This window comes from Haliotis rufescens, unplaced genomic scaffold (genome assembly GCF_023055435.1).
Source record: "Haliotis rufescens isolate VD_foot unplaced genomic scaffold, xgHalRufe1.0.p SCAF_14, whole genome shotgun sequence".
NCBI lineage: Eukaryota > Metazoa > Mollusca > Gastropoda > Lepetellida > Haliotidae > Haliotis > Haliotis rufescens.
In genome coordinates, this window is record NW_025963824.1 from 32,061,282 (window position 1) to 32,087,439 (window position 26,158).

The following is a 26,158-nucleotide window of genomic DNA, read 5'->3' on the forward strand; positions in this document are numbered from 1 at the left end:
GACTAGATGATCAGGTCAAGTCTCGTAACCATGCAGACTGTGAAGTCCGTCGAGCGAATACTGAGGCTGTTTTAACTGTATACACAGATTTTGGTTTCACGATTAACGGTCATTCCTCATGATTGGGAAGTGTCATGTTTTGCATTGTGTTTCTAATCAAGTCGTTCCTTTCAACCATTCTGTTGCCTGTGAGTGAGTGAGTGAGTGAGTGAGTGAGTTTTGTTTAACGCCGCTTTTAACAATATTCCAGTTATATCACGGCGTGTCAGCTTAATGTGGGAGGAAAGCCCGAAGTGATGCAGGTCTCAGACTTTTACCACTTTGGTGAAACCCACGAGCACGTGTATGGTGCTGACAAACATAGAAACATAATCGGGGCGAACCGGGATTTGAACCCACAACCATAGGTTTCTGGCGTGCCCAAGGGACGCAACTCTGCACAGCGAACCGCGGCGCCTTAGACGACTGGGCCACCCGTGCCCCCCTGTTGCCTGTGACACATGGTCCTGTGCACATCTCATAGGACACAAATCGCGTTCGGCAGCTTGACTCTTGCGAGTTTTCAGGGCTTCGTTTGTGCCCATTAATGCAGCACATGATATTATTATTATTATCGTCGTCGTCGTCGTCGTCGTCATCATCATCATGATTATTATTAGTAGTAGTAGTAGTAGTGGTTAAAATGATGCTGAAAAGTACTAAGCAGTTAACTTTGGTCAACTCACATCTCTAATTTTGAGGTGCCTCTTGAAAGCGTTGAAGTCAATCTCAGTGTCAGGCCGCACCGTCTTCGACAGTTGATTCTCCAGAGAATGAACGATGTTGTCTTCACTGGACACAACACAAGGAAAACATTGGACACCAATGCAGTCAACAAAAAGGAAAATATGAATACATTATCAGATGCATTTCGAATACCTTGTATAGAGTAGGCCCCCTCACTAACCCATTCGACCCGTGAAGATCCGGGGTAAAATTGATCTTCAGGACCCCATGCTTGCCGTAAAAAGGCGACTATGCTTGTCGTAAGAGGCGACTAACGGGGTCGAGTGGTCAGGCTCGCTGACTTGATTGATGCATGTCATCGTCTACCAATTGCTTGGAGCGATCTTCATGATGCAAATCACTGGGTTGTCTGGTCCTGACTCGATTATTTACAGACCGCCGTCATATAGCTGGAACATTGCAGAGTGCGGCGTTAAACAACAAATAAACAAACAAACAAAAACTAACCCATTCCTGATGTAAATAAGGATAATGAACAACTTCTTTGTTATAATTAGGAGCGACGTTTTGGTGTCGGTTTTAACACCGTTACCAAGCAAGTGCTATTTAGTACCCCAACTTCTAAATGCCTCTCAAAGAGGAAATTCCTGATGTAAGTGAGTGAGTAAGATTTTACACCGCTTCTAGCAATATTCCAGCAAAACACGGAGGGGGCACACGCACATTAAAACCCTGATCTCTGGCATAACGAGCCAAAGCTTTATCCACGAGTGAGTGAGTATGATTTTACGCCGCTTTTAGCAACATTCCAGCAATATCACGGCGGGGGACACCAAAAATGGGCTTCACACATTGTGCCCATGTCGGGAATCGAAACCCGGGTCTTCGGCGTGACGAGCGAACGCTTTAACCACTAGGCTACCCGACCGCCCCGCCAATAACAGAGTCGATTGTACGATTCCGACTTTTTCATGAGGACGTGTTTATGAACCACTATCAAATAGTGATAATGCCAGGTGCTCGCGAAAAGGTGAGCTTATCCTGCCCCACCAGCGGCACCCGTGACATACACATGCAAAGGCACGTCAATTGTTCACCGGACAACAGCACGCGAACATATGGTACAAGTCAAAAAAGGGAATTGCTTCGGACATGATTTTCCCCGGAAGTAGTTGTAGGCATCTGTATGGGACCGCTCCTGGCTTCTGATTGGTCGAGAGGAACGCGTGACCTCTGTGACGTCACTTCCGGTCATGTGACCTGCGCAGTGCATGATGGGTCCTGCGCGCACATCCAAGATGGCGGCACTTCCGTTTCCGGGGAGGTAGGTGAAAACCCGGAGAAGCGCACGTAAAAGGTGAACAGGATCGACATTGAAAGAGGCGCGTCAAAAATCTTTTGTTGTTGTTGTTGTTGTTGTTGTTGTTGTTGTTGTTGTTGTTGTTGTTCTACACATAGACGTGGGGGTGGTGGTGGTGAAGGGAGATTGGTGGTGAAGGGAGGAAGGTGGGAGGAGGAGGAAGAGGAGGAGGAGGGAGGGAGGAAAGGAGGAGACGGGTTCATGGTGTGGGTTGGAGGGTCGTCAAAGCAAAGGATGATAGTTGTCTTTTGGGTGAGATGGCGATCCTGTTTTGTTTTTCTTCATCCTACAGACAACACAACACTACTATGGGTTCAACTTTTTTTAATCCCCCGCTCACATGAACCAACACAACAAAACGAAAGTCACAGGATTAGGGGCGTCCCTGTGACTTTTGTGAACATGAACGTATGTACACGTATGTGAACGTATGTACAGTTTGAAAAAAAGAACTTTTGCCACTTTGATAGTGAACGTATGTACATTCCTAAAACGCAGTGAACGTATGTACACTCCTCAATCAGGAATGTTGACAGTCAGGTGATCGTAGGTTCAGTGAACAAGTGTCAGGTCAATAAGGGCAGAAAGGTTGGTTCTTTTGATGTAGGGTACGCGTCTGGGCACTCAGTCGAAAGGCAGGCATCTCATCCACAGGAACGGAGGTAGACACTTGGTATGAAACCATGCTAATACCATGCTAATACCGTGGCATCATTCTTGGCGGTGTCCTTCCAGTCCAACGTATCTAACACTTGATTAAAAGTCCACCCACGCACGCGATAGGTCAGCATGTAGAGACAGTACACCCCACACAACGTGCTGTATCCATGTTGTAAGGGGCGTGTATTCCATCGTTGTTGAATCTGACCCATGCGATTCAAAGTCTCTTTAAACAGGGGTAATGAATACAGTCCATAGCTATCCATCATTTCCACGGATCCAGGAGCTGGACGATAGATGCTCACCCAGTGTGTGCCAGGTTGATGGCTTAAATCTGTGTTGATCACGTAGGCTTTGGGGTAAAAGGGGTCATCCTGTTGCCATCCCAGTCTGTCAAAGTCATCTCGGGCCAGGGTGCCCCGGTAGATGGCATGAAGTGGTTCATCATCAGGGCTTCTAAATCCAAGGTGCTCAACCCGAGTGGTTCATCCATGGTTCCTTGTAGGAGGAGAAAAAGTGTGGCATGACCGTCTGTCGCTGCTCTTTTTATACCATCATCGCATTCCGGAAAGGATCTATTTCCAAAACATTTTCGTATTCCTCATAGCAGATGAGGGTGACTGGGTCCTCGAGAGCTTGTCCAAACTGGATTTCCAAACCCAACTTGCCAGTGTGTCGAGGGTAGTTGATGCCTTCATCAGCGCCAAGGTCTGGGGTGAGATCCACCACCCACAAGGTGTAACCTTGAGTAAAGGCCTTGGGAGTCAGTTTGCAGGTCTCAGGTCGCCATAGCTGCCCCGTGTTTCGGAACAGATTCATGTAGACTTGTTTCAAATGGGCGCTGTTGTTGCTGAAGTCGCTTTTCATTTCCGTGCAATGGACTTCCTGGGCGTTGACTTTGAGCTTCATCATGGTGACATGATTGTGTTTGAAGTTGTACGGATTCTTCTCTTTGCTTCCTACGTAGGCACTATTGTCCACCAGTCCCAGGACCACACGTTTTGGTAATTGGCCACCGATGAGGTGATCCTTGTGAAAGTCCCTACCGCCTCTCGAGATGTCATGGGCACTCACATGCACACGTGAAAGGGGATACTTGGCAGTCACCCCAGCGTTCAGACTGGACACGTGTGTTTCTCGGACAGCAGGATCGATGTTGAGCTGACGGACATAGAATTCGGCTTTGGTCAGCGCTAGTTTGTAGACACCATCAGCAGCACACATGAAGAAGAACTCATCGGGACTTCGTAGCAATTCCAGTTTCATAGGGACACCATCCAGCAGATAACGGTCTTGAAGAAACAGGTCACAGTGTAGACGGCCTGTAAGTTCCACTTCTTTGGTGGGTACGATAAGATCGCGTTGCGTTCTGACACCTGTGTTTCTTGTGTTCGCATCTGCATCAGGATTGAAGACGTCCATTTTACCAGCATCGTCGGTGAACCATCCAGGACATCGAAGGTGAGATGTTTTGGCTCCTGTACCATAACTCAGAAGGGTTTCCAAGTAGGCTCTGTAAGGGTAAGTGCCCATGGAGGGTGTGATCTCCAACTGATTGTGTCCCACTTGCAGCCGCACTTCGCGAAACAGGGAATGCATCACATTGTTGACTGTCAATACAGGGTTATCCGCTAGAACGGTATCCGTGCCATCATCTTTCGTCACACGTAGACATACTCTCAGGTAGCACTGTTTCAAATCAATGTAAGCGTTCATGGGATTGGAAATGTTAAACTGGAGTGGTCCTGCTACAGAGGGTGGTGCCAAGGGACTATAGCGAATCCACTGACCCTCTTGCACAGAGGTGGACACAGGGGGTACAGTAAAGAGATCCAACTCGGCCTTTGAACATTCACAAGCATCTCGGCGCATCATGATGATGGATGTTTCACCCTTTTCTCTGCCTTGAAGGACGTCTGGTCAGGTTGAAAGTCTGATGAGGACTGACCTTTAAACCGTTTTTCTTTTCCTTTTACGCTGTTTCTGGTGGATGGTGGTGGTGGTTGGGACGACTTTACGGCTTTTAGGGGGTCTCGGCTCCTCACGTTCCTCCAAGACATCCATCAGGGCTGCTGTGCCGCGATGTTTCAGACTCTCTGACCATTTGCGTTTGCCTCCAACCACATCACTCACCAACCCAGGCAGGATCTTTTTACCCATCTTGAGCACCGATGTTCCGGCAGATTTAAGGAAAGGCAACGCCATCTTCAAGATACCTCCAAGACCACTGCCACGTTGATGATAACGTCCTTTGTATACTTTGATAGCACTCCCACGCTGGCCGAACTGTCCTCGATTCATCTGGTGTGCCAATCCATGTCCCAACATGTTGCTTTCTGCGTTAGTAGCGGCGTCTGAAGTGAAGTGTCACGATGGCTTTCCCCGTTTGAAATGGCACGGGTCGCCCTGTGTCGCCCATGATATAGAGTTTAATACCGTCAAAGGAACCATGACGCAACCCAAGGTAGTGAATGTGCTGAGGGCTTTTAAACACCACACTGTCTTGCATCATCTTCTTTGACACAGGCACGTAGATCAGCAAGGGAGCCATCGTATTGCCCACAATTTGATCTTCGACCAGGTTGGTGTAAATGTACACAGTATCAAATCCTGACAGACGATGTGCTTTTGTGTCACCTGTGATTTCCACATAGCCACCGATCATGGGAGTAGCCCCCACTTGCCAATGGGCCAAGGCAGTCAAGGTAACGGGCGTCTCTGTGTAGGTTTTATAGTCCTCCTCACCGAGGAGCGGTAGTTGAACAAATCCGAGCATTCTCGAGAGTGGACTTGGCATGATTACTTCCGTGGAATAGAGTGGTCCACCAGTATTTCCCATGAGAGGATGATTGATTGCTACTTCTTGAGGGGCTTGGAATCGCACCTTTCCATCTTCAAGCATGTCAAATCGAAGACTATCTGCGGGATACTTGACATCAATGACAAACCGTCTCCCATCACTTTGGACGCTGTCTGAGGGCTGTTCTTTCAAGACATCTGTAATATGTTCCTGAATCAAACGGTTGAGGGTTTTCACCAAATCTTCAGATGAATAGACGCCTTTCTCGATAGGAATCTTCTTGCTTTCATAATGGACGACACCATACTGTGGGTGTGGTATAGCGCTCCCCGCGCTTTCATACACAAGGGTGTCTTTTTTCAGTTTGAGGTTCAGCGCAAACCAGTCAAAGGGTGGGGCGACGTTGTACAATGTCATCAGAAAGTGAACTTCGCTGACGCCCACCTCCCACTGTTGACGGTCCAGATGCAGAGGATAAGGCAACTTGATTTCATACGCATTGACGGTGTTGTTTGGATAGATGTCCATGGAGGCATCACTGGGCAGGGTCATGTAAAAGTCTTGTTTCGAAAAAAAGGTGGCAGCCATGATGACGTGAGTAGGGGTAGAAAACTCTGGGTGGATGAGGTATCAAGTTGAAGTCTTCTGGTGGACGGGGTCGTCGTGGGTATGCCTGGTGAGGCGGCCAAGGTGGGTGGTGGAAGTATGTATCCCAAACAACTGGAGAGCAGGGCTGTCCACAACTGTTTCTCTCCGTGATCCAAGGCCAACTGTACCATGCTCATGATGATCACGCCATATATCACAATGATCTGAGCAAAAAACACGACTTCACTGCGGGGTAACGTCATGCCAAAACAACACCAAGGTGAGTGTCGGCGCTGGTGATGACGAGGTGCGGCAGCAAGGGGTGGTTCATCGGTACCCACGGATGCTGAGAGGCTTCTCTGCAGAGGTGATGATGGTGGTGGTGGTGGTGGCGGTTCTGTCATCGCGTGTGTCCACCCTCTGAATGAGTCTGAGAGACAGCATGCTCCTTATTTTATCTGTAAATGATCTGCAGGGATCCACGAATTAAAACTGGCAGGGTAGCCAGTCCATTTCACCAAGACCTCTTCTGACCCTGTTTCCGTCCTGGACGTCTTTTCAGCACGCGATCCACGGCATACACATCGTCTGTTTTCAAGATGAGTTGTATTTCTTCAGGGTAAAAAGTTCCTTGGAGGACTTCACCATGATCATCTTTGATCCGATACACAGGAGGTATTCTCCCAGTCACCAACCGATCCACCGTAAACAGTTCAGTGGTCCAATTGGGGAGATAACCTTTCTCAAAGGTGCCTTTGGTTTTGTTCAGACGTACACGGGTGCCCGGCAGTAAAAGAGAGGGGGATCTTGTCTTGGGGGACGACAGTCTTTGTGGTGTTACTTTCTTTTTGCGCTGAAGCCGTTGTTGTTGTTGTTTTTCCTCCATGTAGTCTAACACCCGAATTTCTGACAGGGGATCTCCTGGGAGGACGTCCACAGGTCCCTGGCCAATGGTCCGATGCACACAACGGTTGTACGACTTGATCAACTGGGGTAAGACTTTCAAATAGTGTCTGGTCCCATGCTGTGTAAAGTATCGCCACATTTTATTTTTCAGAGTCCTTTGAAACCGTTCCACCACGGCTGCTTTTGTTTCAGGATTTTGACTGGTGAAGAAATGAATGCCATGCTTCGTCATGAGACCCTGGAAAGGACGATTGACAAATTCTCTGCCTTTGTCTGTTTGCAATTGAGCAGGGAGTCGATCTTTGGCTTGTTGCATCAGCAAGGTTTGAAAACCTTCGGTCAAAGCAGAAGTGCTCTTGGCCTTCAGGGGTTGCACCCATGCCATCTTTGAAAACACATCGATCACGCACAGCAGATATTTGAATCCTTTGTTGTCGTCTTGAAAGGCAATCATGTCACTCAAGTCTGCTTGCCACAGTTCATCGACCCCTCCCACACGATAGTGGTCTCTCAGAAAGGAGCGTCTGGGTGGTTTGTGCAAGGTGTAGGTACTTTTGGTTTGCAACCAACCCTTGATTTGACTTTGCGATGGCATGGTTTTCTTCTTGCTTTTACTGGTTCTTGCATCTTGATCGTGGATGCGTGCTGCTTTCCACAAAGGTCGCCAGCCTCCAAAACTTGCAGGATGTTCAGGATGAAAGTAAGTTTTTTCCAACCAGGCCGTCCAAAGGGAAGTAGGAAATCCTTTGTTTTGTTTCCCTGCAGCAGCAGCAGAGGGAAGAATGTGCTGTCGCGTCTTGGTCTGTCGCTTCATTTCTCTCAGACTGATGCCACTTCCTACATGAATGGCCTTTTTATAGAGAAGGGGAGAGATTTATTTTTTCTTAGGTGGTGCTAAAGGGTATCCATGAACCTCGCCTGTTGATGACTCTGTCCTGTTTGGTATCAGATGGAGGTGGAGTCATCAACCATGGGGTTGACATCACATCTTTTTCTTCCTCCACTGGTGGATCCAGTTGCCATGAAGGAGGTGGGGGTGGCATCTCATCTTCCTCTTCTTCTTCTTCTTCTTCCACTTGTGGATCCAGCTGCCGCCTCCTTCTTCTTCTTCTCTCTTTCTGACTTGCGGGGAGAACGTGGGGAGGGAGAACTGGGTTATGGGTGTTTCTGGTGTGGCATGAGGATGGTGTTGCTGCTGCTGCTGCTTCTGCATCCATTGCCATCGTTGAGGATTTCCAATTATTTCATGAGGGACATGACTGTTGGCCAAATGGTGACTCAAAATGGTCCAACCTGCAGGTCCCTCTTTGGTGTTCCGGTGACGCACTAAATCATTGATCAAGTCCACCATGTGTGTGCCGGGACAGGTTTCCCTTCCACGGTCAGTGTTCCCTCTGGAGTCCAACTCAAGTCGGGATTGTTTTGAATCCTTGTCATCAAATTCATGGCTTTACTGGACATGGCTTTAGGAACACTCATGACCACTTCGTCTATCACTTGTTGAGGAGGGGCAGGTCTACCTTTGGTGTCCATTGTTGATGGAGATGACGGTGGTAGTGGTGGTGTCACTTTGGGTTGTAGTGGTTTGACGGTGTTGTTGTTGCTGTTGTTGTTGTTGTGCATGTGTTGCAACAGTTGGTTGTATTCTTGTTCCCGCATGTGAAAAGGCTGCTGTGACCTCTGCATCAACGCGTCCATCTCTTCCAAATTTTGGAGACGTTTCTTTTCCAAGAGAGGGGTATGAAGTGTCTGACGATGACGTTGTTTGGTGGCCTGTAGACTTTGCCATGTGTCTTCAGACACCAACACCATCTTGCGTGCGTACTTCATGGTGGCACACCACACACTGATCCCAACCTTCCTGGTGTCAGACCATTTATTCCTTTCCTCCAAACAAAGAGGCTAGGGCAGAACCAATAAGAGGTATGAGTCCTCCTAATAATCCTCCTCCATGTTGAAGAAGTTTACGTTTCTTGCTTAGAGGTACTTGTTTTTTCATGAGCGTATTCAAGACTTTACCGTGTCGTTGCAAGTTTTGACGTTGCGTCGTGGTCATGGGAATATTGCCTGCATACAAGTTCACCACACATTCACAAAGGGCACGGATGAGATCAGTAGGAGCATGTTTGAGAATGGCTTTGCGCATCGCTGGAGCGGCAGCACACAAATGACACAGAGCGTGTTTCTGTTTCCTGAGGCACTGAGACATCTTTCTTGCATGGAGGTGTTAGCCTGAATGAGTCACCTGATCTGCAGCTTCTCTCTTTTATCAGGCAGTGGCAGGAGGGAGTTGCAACTGTTGATCTGCCTTCTTGGACTTTCTTTGGGTCCGCATGTGCACCAATCGTCTGAGAGCATAAGCTTGATATGCTTTCATGACATTTTCATGAGCCTTTACTTTTGGCTTAGTAGTCATCGTTGTTGTTGTTGTAGGTCGGTGGCGACTGGTGTTACCCTGTTTGAGGAGTGGTGCTTGAAGATAATATTGCCATTGCAACAGGATGCGGGTCAAGACCCCTGCAAGTGTTCCACTACCACTGCGTTGCATCAGGTAGTCAAGACGTTCATCCATAGGCAGACGTGGATTGACAATTTTAGTCAGGGTATCATTATGTCTCTGCAACCACGTCTTATGTTGAGCTTTCAATGGGATGTGTCCTGCTCTCAGGTTCCGCACGACAATCGCAAACCACTGCAAAAGACGATTTCTTCCTTTGACGGCAAGGGTTGTCGCATCCCTTGTCGGAAAAATAGACGGTCTCTTGTCTTTTTTCTTCCTTTGTGGGGGCTCCTGCTGCTGCAGACGTTGAAAGCGTTGAAGATCGAGTGGGGGTGAGGGTGCTGATGAGGAAGGCCGTTGTTGTCCCTGACGATGCTTGTTCAAGGGTACCATGGACTTCTGCTGCTGCTGCTGCTGCTGACGATGTATGTTCACGGGTACCATTGAAGAGGGAGACGATCCTGGAAGTGAAGGAGTCTTGTGAAATACAGAGGTCACAAGTCCCTGTAGCGATGAGGGGGAGACCATACTGTCATAGACATCATTCACCATCTCTTTGTCTTTGTTCTTTCCCTTCGTAGGATGAACCTGTTTCCGTCTTTGCCCCATGATGGATGTAGGTCAACTGAAGGAAGGTCTGAGGGTTCACCTCCTTTTATGAAAGTCTCTTCATCTCATAGGATCGGCACATACACGAGGGGTAATTCGGATCTCGAAAACAGGCGGGCGCGTACGCGATGGTCTTGCAACGTGGTGGGCTTCAAGTCCAAGAACAGGTAAGTGTAAGGCTCTCGGGTAGCGTCTTCATAGGCTTCACGCAGAAAAGGAACTTTGCCTGGAAACACCTGGCGAGCCAGACTGTCGATCTGCGATGCATCTCTCGGATTTTTAAAGAGGACCATGTAGTGAGCATTCAGACTGATGGTGCGATGTTGCGGCGATTGAGCAAACAAGTTCTGAGTGAGATACAGCACAGATGTGTTTCGGTGATGACTTTTCTTGGTGAACCATCGCAGCACTTCGGTTTCTTCTTCTTTCGTATTGTCCCCCAGCAAATCATCGATGACCAGCCAATGTGGGGCCACCCCTTTTTCGGGCAAGGCACGATCCGCTTCTTTCATGCTGTGGACAAACTCAAGAGCCACCCCTAAGCGGTCTGCCATCTCTTCCAGTTCATGATGAAGCGGTTGCCATTCGCTGTACACCCACACGATGCGATGGGGTGACGTATCCAACACCTTGGGGCGATGCATCTGCACCATACATGATTTCACAAAGGAACATTTTCCTGATCCCGTGGGTCCCACAATGAACATCGTAAAAGGATGGCGTAGGGTCAAAGGGCTGGTCATGACCTCTTCATCATCATGTGATGCCATCCTGTGTTCTGGCTGACTGACACCAGGCAACTGATCCTTTCAAGCATGACCTTTCTCTTTTATCTGTTATTTTTTTCTTCCTATCTCTCCCATGACCCATACAATTTCTTATGAAAAAAAGAAACACAACGGTCGGACCAAGTGTCGGAACGAACCCATCAGCACGATGCGTTTTCGACCAATCAGGAAGCAGGGTGTCAGTGCCTCTCCTATAAAAAGAGCGAAGCCACGCACACAGTCACAGTCGAGCACTGAAGGAGAGATCAACCATGTCGTCTCGATGCAGCTGTCTGACGTGCCAGACCAACAGTCAACAATGCCAGCGGAGGATGAAAGTCTATTCGTGGACAATAGTGGGCCACCCACGGGGTGAATCGGAGACGATCCTATCGCAGAGCCCACACTGGTTTAAGAACAAGTCTGAGGCTATGTCAGCATTACAACAAACTATTCAACGCGGAATTGACATACCCGACTGTTGGGGTCGTCCGTATTATTATCTAGTATCGAGATCAAGGAAAGTAATGTAATCAAGGTGACAACCCTTGTCCAGCTTGTTTCCAGTTTGTTTTCCAACGGCCCTTTTCAGGGCCACCCATCTCTCCCAAAAGAACACTTTCCTCCTTTGCTTTGACGACCCCTCCAACCCCCACACCGTGAATCCACCCCCGCCTCCTCCCTCCCTCCCTCCCTCCCTTCACCACCACCCTCCCTTCACCACCACCACCCCCACGTCTATGTGTAGAACAACAACAACAACAAAAGATTTTTGACGCGCTTCTTTCAATGTCGATCCTGTTCACCTTTTACGTGCGCTTCTCCGGGTTTTCCCCTACCTCCCCGGAAACGGATGTGCCGCCATCTTGGATGCGCGCGCAGGACCCGACATGCACTGCGCAGGTCACGTGACCGGAAGTGACGTCACAGAGGTCACATGATCCTCTCGACCAATCAGAAGCCAGGAGCGGTCCCATACAGATGCCTACAACTACCCCCGGACATGGTTTTCCCTGTTGCGTGAAATTTGGAAAAGTCCTCCACATGTCTGCCATAAACCTTTTTGAAAGTTTTACTGGGGCCTTGAATGTTGTAACCTGGATCAAATAACGTCTGAGCAAGAGTCGTATGACTTTATTTTATTTTATTTCATTTAAACTTTGATGGACACCTGTAGCTAACTTAAACTTGCTGACCTGCTGTCTGCTGTATAGGTAACCTATACCTAACAAGTATGCTACAAGACGTGCTACTCCATGCATAACTCTGTAATGTCATATACTGAATTGAATAAAAAATATTTTTAAAAAAGAGTCGTATGACGCTTATTGAAATCTTGGAAGAAAGAGCATGCTCGATTGTACCTCAAAAGTGGTCAAATGTAGACACCAAGGGCTGGAACTGCTGGAATATTGCTCGACGTAAAGGGAAAGTTGACTATGGTAAGGTTGAAGTCATCTCTTTTGTCATACAGACTTGTGGAGAGTGTTTTGTCACTCTGAACTCTCTATTTGCAAAGACCTTATGAAGAAAATGAGGGAGTCTCACTGGTCTCCTTTAGTTCTAGTTCAGGTGGGTACACCAGGGGAAGGGAATTGGCGATATGATGATTATTGAACGATATTAGATCATCGATATACCTGAAGCTTAACTTAAACTTCTTGGCCAAATTACCTTGCCCATGGATCATGTTATGACGTTTTTACAGGTTTGTCATGATGGAAAATGGTGTTCACAACGTTGAAACATCGAATATGTTGACAAAACAGTGTGAGTGAGTGAGTGAGTTGGGTTTAACGCCGCTTTTAACAGTATTCCAGTTATATCGCGGCGTGTCAGCTTAATGTGGGAGGAAAGCCCGAAGTGATGCAGGTCTCAGACGTTTACCACTTCGGTGAAACCCACGAGCACGGGTATGGTGCTGACAAACCTAGAAACATAATCGGGGCGATCCGGGATTCGAACCCACAATCATAGGTTTCTGGCGTGCCCAAGGGACGCAACTCTGCACAGCGAAACCCAATTTCACATCATGTGAACTCTATTTTCAGCTTTTATTTTTGAACATTACACCGTGAATATTCTTAGGTGAACACCCATGTGATTGTTGTTGGTTCAAATAATATTCTTATATTCCGTACAGTACAGACGGTAGTGAGTGAGTGAGTATTGTTTTACGCCACTTTTAGCAATGTGCCAGCAAAATTACGGCGGGGGACGCCACAAATGGGCGTCTCCCATCTTAACGAGGAAAAGGAATCTGCAACCTAGGTCAAGCCTCTTCTGTGTATGCGTGGGGGTTAGCCATGTGTCATTGCTGCTTTTACACGCTTTTCACCCCTTTGTCTGACAAGGTTATCTTTTATAGCTCATTTATTTGTGACATTTGTGATATTTGTGAAATAGATATCTTGGATATGTCGCTTTCCACGAAATCTAATACACGTCTTTTGTTTAGCTTTAGCACATAAAACTGCACGCATTATGTCACATACTTTCGGTAAGATTATACTCTTTTGTTGTTGTATTTTTATGTGGGTGGGGGGGGGGGGGAGGGGGTTCGAAATACACATTATGTAATGCCAAAACGCGTGCTATTGTACTGTCGGAACAAGTTTCACGAACAAATACTGAAAGCTCTCAACATCCCTTGGCCTATTCAACGACATTGCGTGTGGAGATGATAAATCACTGAGAGGAGGTTATGCTCACTCGATGACCCCAGCAAACTTGTTGCTAGGATAACGTTGCATGGCATTGTTTCGCCGATGGATCTTGCAACAAAATTCCACGAATTACGTTATCGGGTACTGTGACGTGATTGTAAACTTTGTGGCTCAGTGCCCCGTTCCCCAAGAAGATCGTACTGTAGCGCAACGACAGCCGTAAGTCTATGTTAAAGTATGTGAGTTGCGATAACCTTAGCACTACGATAACTTTGTGGAACGGACGCCTGAATTTTAAGATGGACCGTTGTATGGTCTTAAATTCATACGTTTCAACTTTTGACGTGTTTAAACTCAAAGTATTACTCTGTAAAACTCAATTGAATATCATGCCGTGAATCGTGTAGGTGACAGCCTATTCACACGCGACAGTGTAATTCTAAAAACGTTATATTGAGTGAGTATGGTTTTACGCCGCTTTTAGTAATATTCCAGCAATATCACGGCGGGGGACACCAGAAATGGGCTTCACACATTGTACCCATGTCGGGAATCGAACCCAGGTCTTCGGCGTGACGAGCGAACGCTTTAACCACTAGGCTACCCGACCGCCCCTAAAAACGTTATAAATGCAAGTAATAAATAACATTATATATTCGCTCGTCAGATACCACGACTATTTACGAGTTTCATGAAATTGGTATCACACGGGAGGTCGGTTAGTATTCAATATATACACAACAAATAGAGTTTTCATAACCATCCCATATCACGGGGTAAACCTGACAAATAGTCTCCTCATACATGATTGCAGTATACATGACAAACAATCTCTTGATAATCATAATGTATCGCAGTATGAATGACAAATAGTCGCCTAATAATCATACTGAATCGCAGCATACATGACAAACAATCTCTTGATAATCATACTGTATCGCAGTATACATGAGTGAGTGAGTGAGTGAGTAAGTGAGTTTGGTTTTACGCCGCTTTTAGCAATATTCCAGCAATATCACGGCGGGGTACAGCAGAAATGGGCTTATATACATGACAAACAATCTCTTGATAATTATACTGTATCGCAGTATACATGACAAACAATCTCTTGATAATCATACTGTATCGCAGTATACATGACAAATAATTTCTTGATAATCATACTGTATCGCAGTATACATGACAAACAATCTTTTGATAATCATAATGTATCGCAGTATACATGACAAAAAAGTTATTGATAATCATACTGTATCGCAGTATACATGACAAACAATCTCTTGATAATCATACTGTATCGCAGTATACATGACAACAATCTCATGATAATCATACTGTATCGCAGTATACATGACAAATAATTTCTTCATAATCATACTGTATCGCAGTATACATGACAAACAATCTCTTGATAATCATACTGTATCGCAGTATATATGACAAACAATCTCTTGATAATCATACTGTATCGCAGTATACATGACAAACAATCTCTTGATAATCATACTGTATCGCAGTATACATGACAAATAAGTTCTTGATAATCATAATGTATCGCACTATTCATGACAAATAGTCGCCTGATAATCATACTGCATCGCGGGATATACTTGATAAATAGTCTCCTAATTACCATACTGTATCGCGTGATATCCTCGATAAATAGTCTCCTGATAATCATACTGTATCGCAGTATACATGACAAACAATCTCTTGATAATTATACTGTATCGCAGTATGCATGACAAACAATCTCTTGATAATCATACTGTATCGCAGTATACATGACAAACAATCTCTTGATAATCATACTGTATCGCAGTATACATGACAAACAATCTCTTGATAATCATACTGTATCGCAGTATACATGACAAATCATTTCTTGATATTAATCATACTGTATCGCAGTATACATGACAAACAATCTCTTGATAATCATACTGTATCGCAGTTTACATGACAAATAAGTTCTTGATAATCATACTGTATCGCAGTATACATGACAAATAATTTATTGATAATCATACTGTATCGCAGTATACATGACAAACAATCTCTTGATTATCATACTGTATCGCAGTATACATGACAAATAAGTTCTTGATAATCATACTGTATCGCAGTATACATGACAAACAATCTCTTGATAATCATAATGTATCGCATTTTTTTCATGACAAATAGTCGCCTGATAATCATACTGTATCGCGGGATATACTTGATAAATAGTCGCCTGATAATCATACTGTATCTCAATACGGGTATGGTGCTGAAACATCATCAGGTTGAATGATTTTAGAATAAAGCATGTTAGTGTCCTTGATCCTGATTATAACTTGACACACAACACCTGCTCTGATTGGCTGAGCTAGAGTTCACGATAGTGTCCGACATCCTGTTTATCACATGACACACAACACCTGCACTGATTGGCTGAGCTTGAGTACACGATATTGCCCGACATCCTTATTATAACTTGACACACAACACCTGCTCTGATTGGCTGAGCTAGAGTACACGATAGTGCATAAGTTTCTAATTATAACTTGACACTCAAAGCCTGCGCTGATTGTAAATTAACCAACCAACCAACCAACCAACCACTCACATCCCGATTACATGAGGGTCATGCGGTAACACATGTACTGGATAGCAAATTAGCAAATCTATTTCGAGCCCAAAAGAAACATCGTCACAGTATATGATTATGTCTGTTCGTTGGTTTGTGTAACGCCGCACTCAGCAATATCCCAGCTATATGACGGCAGTCTCTAAATAATCGAGTCTGGACCAGACAATCCAGTGATTGATATCATGAGCATGGATCCACGCAATTGGGATACGATGACATGCATCAACCAAGTCAGCGAGCCTGACCACCCGACCCCGTTAGTCGCCTCTTACGACAAGCATAGTCGCCTTTTACGGCAAGCGTACATGTAGGTTGTTGGTGATCTATTCTACCCGGATCTTCACGGGTCCCCGAATATGTTTATGGGAAGTCATCATTTCACCTGCTTTTCAAACTTGATCTGTTTCTGTCTCCGGCTTGTGGTATAAAACCTAACGTATGACGCATAAAACCCCATGTACCCCGAGATATCCCACATCTAAACTGGGCGGCAAAAGAAAGTATAGATCGAGTTCCATGATCGATAAAATAAGAAGAAGAAGAGGTTTTGTTATGAATTATAATATACTACTCAAAAGAAGTTAAAGAACACCAGATATATAATACACGATTAAAGCTCTGCACGCTAACGTCGAACCCATTCGACAGAGGTGTCACTTTCGAACCCATTCCACAGGCGAATAGCATAACGACACCCCAAAATAAAACTCGCCATATCTATTTACCAAGAAGGTTTTGCGTAACATTTAAATAACGTATGACATGCATAAATGCTCAGCTTGCTCAATATCAAAACGTTCAGTCATTTTATACCTCAAAAAGAAAATATCGCGAGTTAAAAACGTTTCGGCCACACTTCTCGGCACACAACTACCAGAAACGGCCATTGTTGACTTTTGGCACTTCACGTTGAGCGGCATGCAGTCCGATATTTTCTTTATAATTTCATCATTATACATTATATATCACCAATATACTTGCAATTTTAGCTATCATTTCTGAAACCGGAAGCACGTACCGCATGTGACACATGACGGAAAAATATGCAAAAGTTGGTAAGCTATCATAAAGAAATTGTGACTGTGATCCTTGAAATTGATTGTTTAGCTTTGAGAGAAAATTGACGTCTTGTCACTGAAGAAGAGGCCAGTTAAGTTGGTTAAACCTAAGTTAGAATGTATTGTTTTGATAGGAAAGTGATATTATGTTAAGTTTAAGACACCAAAATTAATGTATATCTTTGAAATAATTCTAGGTAGATCTACAAAATCACATACCCATTTGGGTACCAAATCACTCAAAATTTTTGGTACAAAAGTCACCACTGTAAATTTCAACTGGTTTTCGTAAATCAATGGGATCTACACGGATCACGTTTTGTCCTAAAAATATATAAAAATGTGAAAATTATGGACACCTCAGAAATGAGGGCTTATAAAGTTATAATTCTACCTAACTTGTCACATGGTTTGACTTAGGTCTATCTAAGAAAAGTCCTTACGAAAAAGAAATTCTATTTTTTTTTTATGACACTGCCATTTTAGCACTTAGACAAAGAGTATTCAAGGAAAGACAGATATGTGTTTGAATGAAAACATGACTTTCCTTTATAATTCCTTTTTCATGATGACAGGGGAACTTTTATACACACCAGCTGAGGAAGTTGTGATACTGTGATTGCATACAAAGGAAAAACAGGTTTGAAGCAGTACCTGTATGTATAAAATAGACCACATAAGGTGAACAAAAGAAATGGATTGGCTTACTGGAAAAAAATACATCTGGCAAGGATAAACATGTACACTGGCATGTTTCTTTTCATTCCAACCAGAAGACTGAGATAGCATTTTCTAAGAAACATATGGCTAGCTTACTAGCTTATGTGCCACCATGGTTCTTGTGATTAAACAAACAAAAATGTCATGTACTGTTACAGGTACTGTTACTGTAATTAATGTATCATGAAACTGTTCTAAAATCATGCTAGAATCTATGAATGTATTCCCGAAAGGAAAACTATCCCAAATGTAATGTGGAACTAACACCGAAAATATGTACGTAGCATTTTATTGCTTATATATACCCTATCATATTCAGCAACGCGTGGATGTTATTTTGAAACAAGTTTTTTCAAGCCCATTTTCGCGCACCTGTTGTTGAGGGTGATCTCGACGATATCCATAGACGTATTACGTGGGATACACTTGTTGTAGTGAAACTTATCAGCGTGTACATCGCAGAAATATGAATCATGTCCCATTTATATTCACCGTAACATTGAATGGTGATTCTAAAATATCAACAGAAGTTCAAATAAAAGATACCGAGAAACTTGCATCTGGCATGTTGATTTATCGTCTACCGTTTCCGGGTCACGGGAGCATGCAAGGTCAAACGAATTAACTAATACGCGAATTATATCGTCAAAGTCACATTTTTATTTCATGTTAGTGGTGATTACTGATACTGTGTATGGACTTATGTTTTTGCTGTATGTGATAGGCGAACTATTTCAAAATTTACTGTAGTTGTTTTGTTTCGAAAGCTTATCAGCAGACTACCCCTGTCTGTGACATCACATCCGGTGACCTTTGCACTTATTGAAATAGTGCTGTCAGAATTCACGATCTTTATTTTGCTTTTTCTTTCGTCATATTAATCGGAATATGACGAATAAAACATTCTTCGATGGAGAAGATCATCAACTTTCGCCAAGTTATATTTATAAAGGCAATGTAAACTTTGTTGATATTAAAATAGCAATAAGTTATGCGGAGGTCGGGCGAAGCGCGCCATGTTTGATTTTAGGACGTCTGCTAGCATCATGACACGGGTTGTTTATCTTTGTATATCGTAAATATTCAACCAAAACGCTTGAAATTAGGATTAGTGAATATTTATAAGTCATTAATTGTTTCCTGCAAATTTTATAACATGACACGTCAGATTAACGTGAATATTCGTATTTCTGCAACCGACATGATGACCTCGAAAATTAAGTTATTTTTCTGTTTAACGTTTAGATAATAAATTTACTGAAATGGTTCATAATTTACCATCGCGCTGTTATATGCCGATAAAAAAAACGAATTTTTACTCAATTAAAATTAACATATCCGAGATATGATTATTGAAATCAATTTGCACAAATGTTACGATATTAAAAGGTTCCTACCATGAAATGCAAACAACCTTCAATAACGCAATTCAGGTAAGTTCAAGAAAATTAACAAATTTTGTGTTCGCTTTGGTCTTAACCTTGGAATGATTGGAAATATTTTTATATAGTATTGTGTAGTTTTCTATCAGGAATAAATGTGCAAAATATTTCTTCAATTGGCCCTTGTTTAATGAGGCACCGACTGTTTGAAATCACCCACCCTCTTTAGAGCGCCTTATGCAGTGTGAAAGTGTGAAAAAAATTCAGCAGGCTAAAGGTTAAGCAAATTGGTCATGGCATTATGTGTTATAACATTACTATCATCTAATGTTTGGCAACATGTTGTACCACGTCTGGGGTATTGCTGGTCCTCCTGACACTTTCTGGAAACACTTCTGCTAGTCATGCAAATGAATTGAAAACATGAGCAAAACACAGGAATATTGTCGCCCAAACACAACGCTGCACCAGTCCACACACAAACACACACACACACACACACACACGTGCACACACGTGCATGCACACACACTCACACGCACGTGCATGCACACACACCATACACACACACACACACACACACACACACACGTGCATGCACCTCGCTATATAAGTGCAACCACATTTTACCTCACCTCACCTTCTCTATCATAAAACAATAGGACGGGAGAAGCATTACGTATCCATATATTTTGAATCATAACAATTTAGAGCCGTTTTTTTGGCGTGAGGCACCTCCGGGTCATTTTGAAACATTCAAAATAATATCGAAGATATGTTTTCTCCTTGAGGAATGACCGAAAGATTTCGTACGATTATGGAAATGGTATTGTCGCTTTAATCAAGATTCATACCTTAGGTGCCGAAACATAGCTTGGCGCTCTTTGCCATTCGCACTTTTCTCCATCTCTGTCTCCGTCTCCTTCTTCCTTCCATCTGGAGCACCTTCCTGCATCTCAGTGTGGACAGGGACGTCTTCGGACATCTCAGTGTTGACAGGGACGTCTTCGGACATCTCAGTGAGTTGCTGTGACTGAGCATTGGCTTCAGAAACAACTTCCAAATTCTTGCCAGATGCACCTATAGTCTTGTCCATCTCGAGAGATTTTAGCGGCACATGTGACAGAAGTTTCCCCCAAACCCCTTATATACTGTTGAAGTCCCAACACACCCGTCTCACACAAGTGTGCGCCAGTCATCTGTGACCTGTCGGGAGCAGTTACTGAATAATCATTGTTATTCAAGGTTGTCATTCATCCCAAAATATATCTACCCCGATATACCCGCTATGATATGGAGATGTTATTGTGGCTTTGCTATTGAGATGTTGCTTCTGTGTGGATGAAACTGTGGCGTTGCTATTGTGATGTCGCTTCTGTGTGGGTAATACTGTGGCGTTGCTATTGTGATGTCGCTTCTGTGTGGGTGATACTGTGGCGTTGCTATTGTGATGTCGCTTCTGTGTGGGTGATACTGTGGCGTTGCTATTGTGATGTCGCTTCTATGTGGGTGATACTGTGGCGTTGCTATTGTGATGTCGCTTCTGTGTGGGTGATACTGTGGCGTTGCTATTGTGATGTCGCTTCTGTGTGGATGAAACTGTGGCGTTGTTATTGTGATGTCGCTTCTGTGTGGGTGATACTGTGGCGTTGCTATTGAGATGTCGCTTCTGTGTGGGTGATACTTTGGCGTTGCTTCTCTCATGTTGGTTCTGTGTGGGTGATACTGTGGCATTGCTATTGTGATGTCGCTTCTGTGTGGATGATACTGTGTCGTTGCTACTGCGACGTCGCTTCTGTGTGGGTGATACTTTGGCGTTGCTTCTCTCATGTTGGTTCTGTGTGGATGATACTGTGGCGTTGCTATTATGATGTTGCTTCTGTGTGGGTGATACTGTGGCGTTGCTTCTCTCATGTTGGTTCTGTGTCGATGATACTGTATTGTTGCTACTGTGACGTTGCTTGTGGCGATGAAACTGTGGTGCTGCTACTGTGTGGATGATACTGGGGAGTTCCTATTGTGATGTTGCTACTATGATGATGTTGTAATGATCGATTGGAGGATGTCGTCGCTGTACATCTTCCCGAAGCCAGGATGTTAACTGACTATTTAAGTCCGGTTTCTACCCTTGCCGAACAAGGCTGGAATAATGGAGTTATAGTTTAGCTGGACTAACGGCATTGTCCAATCAAAATTGCGTAATAAAATAAAGACATGCGATTTGTAAACTGACGTGTAGATTTCGGTCAACTGCAGGATTTGCATAGCATTTGTACCGTTTTCCAAATCTTTACATGATTTTAATCAAGGTCTTTACGTGATTAGATGCAATTCGCATAGAAAGACCCGTTATATTGCAATAAAGATCTTGATTATCGAACAGATCGTCTTCACTGGGCGCCACTATTTTGTTTAAAGCAAATGCAAGTGATAGGAGCGGTGAAACCTGATTAGTCAGTAGGAGGGATATAGAAGGGACATAACTCGTAAAAGCCACTGGTGCCAGGATCGAGCCAGGAAATTCCAGCGTAGTTCGACAAGGATGGAAACTAGACTTTTGTAGTCAGTGAACTCCCTGGTCTCGCTGTCGAATTCGATTATCCATTCGTCGCTGACCACGTCACTTTCAGATATCGATTCCAGGGATGCAAAGTACGCAAGTACTGGTCTTCATTGGGAGAAGTTACCCTTAGTCTGCCTGTTCCTGGACTGTCTGGTGTCTACCCGGTCTGTCTGTAACGTTTCATCAGGTTAGTTACAGCAGCATGGGAGCAACCATTAGTTGCTCCTGCAATGTGGGCATGAGTGGCTCCCATCTGTATCATACCAAGTGCACGTTCACTTTGGTCAGGCATCCGTCGTGGCATTTCTATGATGGGTTTTTTTTCTATCACTGTGAGTGTCTGACATTCTGTCCGTATTGTTTATATACATGTACCCTTATTGCACGTGTAGTTGCGATAATCTGCCGAAACGGTTTCCATTGGGCGTAAACGGCAAAACGGTGGTGAACAAAATATGATTGGTTGGTTTGTTGATTAACGCCGCACTCAGCAATATTCCATCTATATGACGGGGGTCTGTAAATAATCCAGTCTGGGCCAGACAATCCAGTGATTAATATCATGATCATCGATCCACGCAATTGGGATCGATGGCATGCATCAACCAAGTCATCGAGCCTGACCACCCGATCCCGTTAGTCGCCTTTTACGACAAGCATAGTCACCTTTTACGGCAAGCACGGGGTGCTGAAGACTTATTCTATCCCGGAATCTTCACGGGTCGAACAAAATATGAATGGCTGAGGGACTATCATGTCCTGTTTTCCCGGTAGATCCGTCACTCGTACAAGTGTTTGTTTGTTAACTAAAAACGTCTTAGTAGTGACGTCACAATGGAAACATGAATGGTTACTCATTGTCCGAAAAGCCTCAGGCCCAAATACAGTTTACCGCAGTTCCACATTTGCACACAATCATACATACACATTTTGACGTTTATTTTGCATACTACTTTGACAACATGTCAGTATATTTCCCTACAACTGGGTCTCCCGACATGGGTACAATGTGTGAAGCCCATTTCTGGTGTCCCCCGCCGTGATATTGCTGGAATATTGCTAAAAGCGGCGTACTCACTCATCCACAAATGGGTCACCACATACATCCAAGTTAGAAGTGTGTCTCTACTGTCCTGGGTCAGTGAATGAGTTAGTTAGGTTTAACGCCGCTTTTAACAGTATTCCAGTTATTTCGCGGCGTGTCAGCATAAAGTGAGAGGAAAGCCCGAAGTGATGCAGGTCTAAGACGTTTACCATTTCGGTGAAACCTACGAGCACGGGTATGGTGCTGACACACCCAGAAACATAATCGGGGAGAACCGGGATTTGAACCCTCAGTAATAGGTTTCTGGCGTTCCCAAGGGACTGGACCACCCGTGCCCCCTTACTGTCCTTGGCTGGTTGAAGCAGGAGTGAACATTTTCGAGGATACGACGCCTTGATGTTTAAAAAAAAGCGACAAGACCCTGTCAATATTCATAAGAAATCTCGAAAATCGAACAATACCACGGCTGTCAGCTTGATGTGGGAGGAAAACTCGAAGTGATGCATGTCTCGAAAGTTAACCACTTTGGTGAAACCCACGAGCACAGGTATGGTGCTTACAAACCTAGAAACATAACCGGAATTCGTACCCATGGTCATAGGTTTCTGGCGTGCCCAAGGGACGATCATGCTAGAAGTCATGTACAATGTATGTGTAGATTGTCTGGCCTCCTGTATGTGTAGAATGTCTGGCCTCCTGTATGTGTAAGTTGTCTGGCCTCCTGTGTGTGTAGATTGTCTGTCCTCCTGTATGTGTAGGTTGTCTGGGCCCCTGTATGTGTAGGTTGTCTGGCCTCCTGTATGTGTAGATTGTCTGTCCTCCTGTATGTGTAGGTTGTCTGGCCTCCTGTATGTGTAGGTTGTCTGGCCTCCTGTATGTGTAGATTGTCTGGCCTCCTGTATGTGTGGATTGTCTTGCCTCCTGTATGTGTAGATTGTCTGGCCTCCTGTATGTGTAGGTTGTCTGGCCTCCTGTATGTGTAGATTGTCTGGCCTCCTGTATGTGTAGGTTGTCTGGCCTCCTGTATGTGTAGATTGTCTGGGCCCCTGTATGTGTAGGTTGTCTGGCCTCCTGTATGTGTAGGTTGTCTGTCCTCCTGTATGTGTAGGTTGTCTGGTCTGCTGTGTGTGTAGATTATCTGTCCTCCTGTATGTGTAGGTTGTCTGGCCTCCTGTATGTGTAGATTGTCTGGCCTCCTCTATGTGTAAATTGTCTGGGCCCCTGTATGTGTAGATTGTCTGGCCTCCTGTATGTGTAGGTTGTCTGGCCTCCTGTATGTGTAGATTGTCTGGCCTCCTGTATGTGTAGGTTGTCTGGCCTCCTGTGTGTCTAGATTGTCTGTCCTCCTGTATGTGTAGGTTGTCTGGCCTCCTGTATGTGTAGATTGTCTGGCCTCCTCTATGTGTAAATTGTCTGGGCCCCTGTATGTGTAGATTGTCTGGCCTCCTGTATGTGTAGGTTGTCTGGCCTCCTGTATGTGTAGATTGTCTGGCCTCCTGTATGTGTAGGTTGTCTGGCCTCCTGTATAATGTGTAGAATGTCTGGCCTAATGTTTGTGTAGGTTGTCTGGCCTCCTGTATGTGTAGGTTTTTTGGCCTCCTGTATGTGTAGGTTTTTTGGCCTCCTGTATGTGTAGAATGTCTGGCCTCATGTATGTGTAGATAGTCTGGCCTCCTGTATGTGTGGATTGTCTGGCCATGGTGAAACTCCCTATATCGTTGTGAAGAGTTCCCAGCTGCAGAGTGAAAAGGGGCTGTGTCATCTTCAAGGTCAACAGCGATGTAATTTGAGTTTGCCCACGAGCCTGAACTCTGAGTCAGCAACTACCCGGATATAAACTGATGCACTCCCTGATACATTGAGAATGCATGCACTACACTCGTGCTCGATACCTTCCATTGTTACGAAAACTCTCCGTGGTGTACATACATAAAAAAAATCACATTGTCGAAATTTCTATGCAGTAATAAAATGTTCCTGCTATTGTTTGTTCAGGCAGTACAGTAGCACTTTATATCCCAGAAAACGAAAGAAAAAAGAAAAACTCAATCAGTGCCGCTCTTTAAATTTCGGAAGTTCTGTTCACCAGTTTCCTTGAATTGATATCCTGTCAATCAACTTCTGGAAAAGTCCATGTTAACTGTACGATCGAATAGTGAAGAAATAAAATCAACAGACTCGAGCCTGATTGCCTATTGTGTGACTGGCAGCTTCCAACAAAGGCCAAGGTCAGCATCAAAACAAGGGTGATCTACACACAGCGTTTTGCGCTACAGAGCAAAAGCGAATAGTAGCGTTCATATTTGGGATGTTTTGGGCCATAAATCAGAAGTCAACCACCCTTTCCCGTATATGTATGTATCGTAACTGTCCACTTTGAGTGATCTGACACACAGTCGTGTACGTTTATTCCAATTATATCACGGCGGGTCAGCTTAATGTAGGAGGAAAGCCCGAAGTGATGCAGGTCTCAGACGTTTACCACTTTGGTGAAAATCACGAGCGCGGGTATGGTGCTGACAAACCTAGAAACATAATCGGGGCGAACCGGGATTCGAACCCACAATCATAGGTTTCTGGCGTGCCCAAGGGACGCAACTCTGCACAGCGAATTGCGTAGCCTTAGACGATTGGGCCACCCGTGCCCCCTATAAAGAAATAAGCTATCCTACATTTGAAAATAGCGCGCATACGAATTCAACACATCAGAATCAGAAGCAAATGTTGAGATGTGTTTGTGTGGATATTGCCAACGCGTATTTTGTAGCCAAGGCTGGGAACCCGTGATAACATATCATTTTACTGTTTCTAAAACTAAGTGTTCTCTTATTCATTTTCATATAAGTTTAAATGACTTCAATTCGGTACTCTCATGGGGACCACGATCTATCTGTAGTCGTACCGGGTAAATGGGTATACCTCGATTATTTTATGTCTGTCGTAGACGTCAGTGGAACTAATATAGAATGCAAAGCGAATTTGATACTTGTGATGATCGTTGGTTGGTTTCATCAAGTGTTAAGCTCGTAAAAATATCTTTATTGTTTGTGAGTGAAGCTTAGCGAGGTCACTGTGATCCAATCTTAACGAACAAGATGAGGTCAACCCTGTACGCCTCTTCACTCCGTGGGTGAGATCCGGGTAGATAAATATAGAATACTAAACGAGCTCCC

General features: G+C 44.5%; 1 protein-coding gene across 1 annotated transcript in view; it reads right to left on the bottom strand.

Moving 5' to 3' along the window:
* Nucleotides 1-20,567, bottom strand: part of LOC124143343 (NADPH oxidase 5-like) — a 45,945-nt gene extending 25,378 nt beyond the window's left edge. The window contains exons 1-2 of the mRNA XM_046512285.2: nucleotides 20,232-20,567; nucleotides 726-831 (exon numbers count right to left, since the gene is read on the bottom strand). Coding sequence (XP_046368241.2) covers nucleotides 726-831; nucleotides 20,232-20,473 — 348 coding nt within the window. The 5' untranslated portion in view covers nucleotides 20,474-20,567. The remainder of the gene's footprint in view (nucleotides 1-725; nucleotides 832-20,231) is intronic.
* Nucleotides 20,568-26,158: the final 5,591 nt, after the last annotated feature.